The sequence below is a fragment of the Oncorhynchus kisutch genome, linkage group LG14 (genome assembly GCF_002021735.2).
Source record: "Oncorhynchus kisutch isolate 150728-3 linkage group LG14, Okis_V2, whole genome shotgun sequence".
NCBI lineage: Eukaryota > Metazoa > Chordata > Actinopteri > Salmoniformes > Salmonidae > Oncorhynchus > Oncorhynchus kisutch.
In genome coordinates, this window is record NC_034187.2 from 22,437,964 (window position 1) to 22,444,735 (window position 6,772).

General features: G+C 44.9%; 1 protein-coding gene across 1 annotated transcript; it reads left to right on the plus strand.

Moving 5' to 3' along the window:
* The first annotated feature begins 251 nt into the window (after positions 1-251).
* LOC116353319 (sericin-1-like) lies at positions 252-2,429 on the plus strand. The gene is made up of 2 exons (XM_031787607.1): positions 252-273; positions 2,032-2,429. The coding sequence occupies exons 1-2, from the start codon at positions 252-254 to the stop codon at positions 2,427-2,429; spliced, it is 420 nt and encodes a 139-aa protein (XP_031643467.1).
* The last annotated feature ends 4,343 nt before the right edge of the window (positions 2,430-6,772 follow it).

Sequence of the window (6,772 nt, forward strand, 5' to 3'; positions counted from 1 at the left end):
GTGGAGGTCGCTAGCTACAGTGGTATCTTTAGGCCTGCTTGCTGTCCAGTTAGAGAAACAGGTTGATGAAAAATGTACTAAACAAAACATTTGTATTATTACCTGCAACAATGTGTTTCTCCTGTTTTGAATGAAATGGTCGTATTTTGCAATCTCCCAAAATAAATGTGATCTGTGACGAGAGACAGCTTCTCCCCCATCTTGCGTTACAAACACTACACTTGTCCGTAGCAGAGCAAGACTCCGTGAAGATGACGTACGGTCACGTACAGCGTAATGAAATACGTCACGATGAGGTAGATGTAGCGGCATGCACTTGAAATGGATACAGGAGCTATCAATTGTACCCTGTTGCGAACATATATGTGTTATCGTGCCGCTAAGGCAGGTTATGGGGATGGTGTGCTCCTACTCAACGCTGCCGCAATCTTTAATTGCCCGAGTGAGAGGGAACGTTTGAATTATGTTTGAATTATTATTTTATACAAACTATTATTGGCCCACAATCCTCTGGACATACCCTTGACTGTGTTACTGGAGCTCTTCTCTCTTTACCCATCTATCTCTTACTCATCTCTCTCTTTACTCATCTCTCTTTATCCATCTCTCTCTTACTCATCCTTCTCCTTACCCATTTCTCTCTTACTCATCTCTCTCTTACTCATCTTCCTCTTACTCATCTCTCTCTTTACCCATCTCACTCTTACTCATCTCTCTCTTACTCATCTCTCTTTACCCATCTCTCTCTTACTCATCTCTCTCTTAATCATCTCTCTCTTTACCCATCTCTCTCATTACTCATCTCTCTCTTACTCATTTTTCTCTTTACCCCTCTCTCTCCTACCTATCTCTCTCCTACCCATCTCTAGAGAGAAAGATGGAGGAGAGAAGGTGGAGAGACAGGCTAAATATGGTAGACAGAGAGGGGGAAATAGAGATCAGAGACAAAGTCAGAGAGAGCAGAGAGAGCAGGAGCAGAGAGAGAGCGAGCAGAGAGAAAGAGAGAGCAGAGAAAGAGAGAGCAGAGAGAGAGAGAGAAAGAGAGAACAGAGAGAGAAATAGAGAGCAAATAGAGAAAGAGCAGAGCGAGAGAAAGAGAGAGCAGAGAAAGAGAGAGCAGAGAGAGAGGAAGCAAGTAGAGAGAGGGTACATCACATGTGAATCTGTGTCTCCAGACATCTGCCCAGCCAGAGGTTAATTCTTCTACCCAACCTTTTCCTCAGAGATGACCTCACCAAGTGTACTGTGTCATTTTACAAAGACCTACAAAGAGGCCTTATTCACCGTACATCCTCCAACCTGCAGCAGTCTTACAAGCTGTTTCTTGCCTTTGATAAATCATTCAGTGTTTACTACTGCAGAGAGAAAGTAGAAACTCACATCCCAAAAACGTTTGGATGATCTTCCAATGCATTATTGAATGTACTCTACGAAGTACTAGGTTTATTTAGCCTGCATATTTTTTTGTCCTTGAGCACTGCATGGATTTCATTCCTTTTATGCTGTAGATTTTGGTATATTTCACATTTTGAGTGTTATTTCCATTAATATTTCCATGGGGTAGAGAGAAATCTTTGCAGTTTTAAAGCAAATTTCCTACAATTCTACACATTTTGCCATGACTTATGTCATGTTAATATGATATCTGAGTGAGAATAACTAACAAAATCAATGGGGGCCCCCTCGAGGTCAGGGCCCCTGGGCCCTTGTACTAATCGCCATGATTAGTACAAGTTTATATAGCTGGCTAGACTAACTACCAATCAAAAAATGTTCTTGGCTAATTGTTCCTAATTAAACGTCAACTCCCCGTACCTGCTTCTCGTCTCCGACGTCGGTCTTTACAGAATGCAGCAGCCATCATACGAAGCATCGGGGAGTGTTGATGTTCCAGTTGGTGGAACGTTGGTTCCGGGGCCCGACACCGATGGCACCAGCGGTGCCTAAACCAGCTCGTCGGGCTGCCATGCCCTAGCTCGCTCGAGAGATTTCTTGCCACAGTTGGCTCGGAAGACGTCCATCCCACGTCAGGCCTCAACTGGATTGTCAGGTTTTTACAGCCAGGTGGCTCGTCAGGCCGCTATGCCTCCACTGGATCATCAGCCTCCCATGCCTCAGTGGGATCGACAGGCCTCTATGCCTCCACTGGATCATCGGCCTCCCATGCCTCAGTGGGATCGACAGGCCTCTATGCCTCCACTGGATCATCGGCCTCCCATGCCTCAGTGGGATCGACAGGCCTCTATGCCTCCACTGGATCATCGGCCTCCCATGCCTCAGTGGGATCGACAGGCCTCTATGCCTCCACTGGATCATCGGCCTCCCATGCCTCAGCGGGATCGACAGGCCTTTATGCCTTAACCAGATCGTCAGGCTCCTATGCCTCAGCCGGCTCGCCTGGCTCTCATGCCTCTGCCGGTTCGTCATGATTTCACGCCCAGCCGGCTTGTCTAGTGCCTGTGCCTCGGCCGGCCCGTCAGGCTTGCCCAGGTGGGACATCGGGTGGCGCCCGTAGAGGGGGGGGTACTGTCACTTCTACTCCCACTCTTCCCTCCTGGCGCTCTAGGGCGCCAGCCTACCCTGCATTGCACACTCCTGCCACCATCATTACACACACCTGCCTGCCTCCCGTCACGCGCATCAGCGATTATTGGACTCACCTGTTAATTACCTCCCTTATATTTGTCAGTTCCCCAGCTCTGTTCCCCGCTGTTGCATTGATTGTTGTTGGTCATTGTGTATCTGTGGGCTGATGCTGTTTCTGTCTTGCTCTTTGTCTGTTCCTAATTAAATGTCAACTCCCCATACCCGCTTCTCATCTACGGCATCTGTCCTTACATTGTCAACTAATTGAGTGGCTGACATAACAAGACAAAAACTGCTGATACACAACCAAATTTCGAAATTGCACCATGTTTTCAACTATTCTTACTGTCAATAGTAAGTAGAGACCCCGTAAGTAGAGACCCCGACTGAGTTTGCTTAAGTCGCTTATGCCTGGAGCCGGACCTGTGTACACGTCTCTGCCTCTTGCCGTTCCTCTTAACTTAAGGCTGGTTTACACGTCTGTAGACAATTGTCGTAGCAACATCATGAACATTCTATTGTCGTTCGACATCAAACTTGCCATTGTCGTTAAGAAAAAGTATAAACACTAAACGGCAGCCTCGTCATGACAGCAGCCCGGTGCTCCAAATAGAATTCTGTCTCTATTTTAACACTAATAAACTATTTCAACTTATCAACATTTTCTAAACAATGTTTTGGTTCGTTGCTAGAGAGCTAACTAGCTAGCAGGCTAGCCAGTGCAAATAATGACCAGAGTATAGCTGACAACATCTTAAATGTAGTTATTTTTTATTCAACATCACAGGAAAATAAACCCAAATCATTATTTGGAATGGCAGGAAAGGAATGGCAGGCTTACAGAAAATAGCTTACTGCCACAGTGTGAGAATTTTAGAACTCCTGCATCATCTTGTCACCGGAGGATTTGGTCTGGTTACTGTGGCAGTCCGGTAACCACGACAGCGGATGTTGCGAGAGTTGCAAAGACTTAACATTTTTTCATGTCTGTGCGACAAAGGAAACTGAGAGTCTCAGACATTCCTTCGGAGTATAAATGAAATGTTGTGTCGCCAGCGACATTTGTCACATTCTAATTGTGTATAGACGTGTCGTTAGACCAAGTTTAAACTGGCCTTTACCCTTCCCATCACCTCAAAATGCCTCTCTTCACCTCAAGGGCTCCCTTGCTGACACAGTTTGGTGGCCCCTTCATGGCCCTTTCCAGGCCCCTCTGGCTCCCACAGCCACATACCTCATGACAGACAAGGTAGCCCTCACTGTCACTCTCTTCTCTGTCACCACACTGAATTTGAACCCAAAGGACTCACGGCTCCCTTCAACAGACTTTCGAGTCAGTCCCTTCTCATAAGTAACTTTTTTTCTCTAGTGTGGAGAAACAAGAAAGTTCAAAGAAAAGAAGAACAGGATAGAGCGATTTTGAGGACGGTAAAGTTGTATTCTTTGTTAAAGACACCTGACAGATGAGGCCTATTTCTGGTGTGTGAGGCAGGGTGTAACGTTTTAATCGACTACCCGGATACACTCACACACTGTCTGGGGCCCATGGCAGATGATTCACAAACCTCTTCAATCAATCGTCCCTCTCTCATAATCATCCGTTACACTTGCCATAGCATCCCTCAACATAGCTAACCCTATTTATTTATTTTTTATTTTATTTTACCTTTATTTAACCAGGTAGGCAAGTTGAGAACAAGTTCTCATTTACAATTGCGACCTGGCCAAGATAAAGCAAAGCAGTTCGACAGATAAAACGACACAGAGTTACACATGGAGTAAAAACAAACATACAGTCAATAATGCAGTATAAACAAGTCTATATACAATGTGAGCAAATGAGGTGAGAAGGGAGGTAAAGGCAAAAAAGGCCATGATGGCAAAGTAAATACAATATAGCAAGTAAAATACTGGAATGGTAGTTTTGCAATGGAAGAATGTGCAAAGTAGAAATAAAAAATAATGGGGTGCAAAGGAGCAAAATAAATAAATAAATTAAAATTAAATACAGTTGGGAAAGAGGTAGTTGTTTGGGCTAAATTATAGGTGGGCTATGTACAGGTGCAGTAATCTGTGAGCTGCTCTGACAGTTGGTGCTTAAAGCTAGTGAGGGAGATAAGTGTTTCCAGTTTCAGAGATTTTTGTAGTTCGTTCCAGTCATTGGCAGCAGAGAACTGGAAGGAGAGGCGGCCAAAGAAAGAATTGGTTTTGGGGGTGACTAGAGAGATATACCTGCTGGAGCGTGTGCTACAGGTGGGAGATGCTATGGTGACCAGCGAGCTGAGATAAGGGGGGACTTTACCTAGCAGGGTCTTGTAGATGACATGGAGCCAGTGGGTTTGGCGACGAGTATGAAGCGAGGGCCAGCCAACGAGAGCGTACAGGTCGCAATGGTGGGTAGTATATGGGGCTTTGGTGATAAAACGGATTGCACTGTGATAGACTGCATCCAATTTGTTGAGTAGGGTATTGGAGGCTATTTTGTAAATGACATCGCCAAAGTCGAGGATTGGTAGGATGGTCAGTTTTACAAGGGTATGTTTGGCAGCATGAGTGAAGGATGCTTTGTTGCGAAATAGGAAGCCAATTCTAGATTTAACTTTGGATTGGAGATGTTTGATATGGGTCTGGAAGGAGAGTTTACAGTCTAACCAGACACCTAAGTATTTGTAGTTGTCCACGTATTCTAAGTCAGAGCCGTCCAGAGTAGTGATGTTGGACAGGCGGGTGGGTGCAGGTAGCGATCGGTTGAAGAGCATGCATTTAGTTTTACTTGTATTTAAGAGCAATTGGAGGCCACGGAAGGAGAGTTGTATGGCATTGAAGCTTGCCTGGAGGGTTGTTAACACAGTGTCCAAAGAAGGGCCGGAAGTATACAGAATGGTGTCGTCTGCGTAGAGGTGGATCAGGGACTCACCAGCAGCAAGAGCGACCTCATTGATGTATACAGAGAAGAGAGTCGGTCCAAGAATTGAACCCTGTGGCACCCCCATAGAGACTGCCAGAGGTCCGGACAGCAGACCCTCCGATTTGACACACTGAACTCTATCAGAGAAGTAGTTGGTGAACCAGGCGAGGCAATCATTTGAGAAACCAAGGCTGTCGAGTCTGCCGATGAGGATATGGTGATTGACAGAGTCGAAAGCCTTGGCCAGATCAATGAATACGGCTGCACAGTAATGTTTCTTATCGATGGCGGTTAAGATATCGTTTAGGACCTTGAGCGTGGCTGAGGTGCACCCATGACCAGCTCTGAAACCGGATTGCATAGCAGAGAAGGTATGGTGAGATTCGAAATGGTCGGTAATCTGTTTGTTGACTTGGCTTTCGAAGACCTTAGAAAGGCACGGTAGGATAGATATAGGTCTGTAGCAGTTTGGGTCAAGAGTGTCCCCCCCTTTGAAGAGGGGGATGACCGCAGCTGCTTTCCAATCTTTGGGAATCTCAGACGACACGAAAGAGAGGTTGAACAGGCTAGTAATAGGGGTGGCAACAATTTCGGCAGATAATTTTAGAAAGATGGGACATTGTAGTTTAAATAAATCATGCTGCCAAATAAAATCAAATGTTATTGGTCACATACACATTTTTAGCAGATGTTATTGCGGGTGTAGCAAAATGTTTGTGTTCCTAGCTCAAACAGTGCAGTAGTATCTAACAATTCACAACAATACACACACATCTAAAAGCAAAATAATGGAATTAAGAAATATACAAATATTAGGATGTCAGAGTGGCATTGACTAAAATACAGTAGAATAGAATGCAGTTTAAACATAGGAAATTAGTAAAGCAGTATGTAAAGATGAATAAAGTGACTAATGTTCCATTATTAAAGTAACTATTGATTACATGTCGATGTACATAGGACAGCAGCCTCTAAGAAGCAGGGTTGAGTAACTGGGTGGTAGTCGGCTAGTGATGCCAAGAAACTCACATCCCAAAAACGTTTGGATGATGTTCTAATGCATTATTGAATGTACTCTAAGTACTAGGTTTAGCCTGCCTATTTTGTTCTTGAGCACTGCATGGATTCATTCCTTTTATGTTGTAGATGTTGGTCTGATGGCCTTGAGATAGAAGCTGTTTTTCAGTTTCTCGGTCCCAGATTTGATCCGTACTGACCTCGCTTTCTGGATGAAAGCCGGGTGAACAGGCCGTGTCCTTGATGATCTTTTTGGCCTTC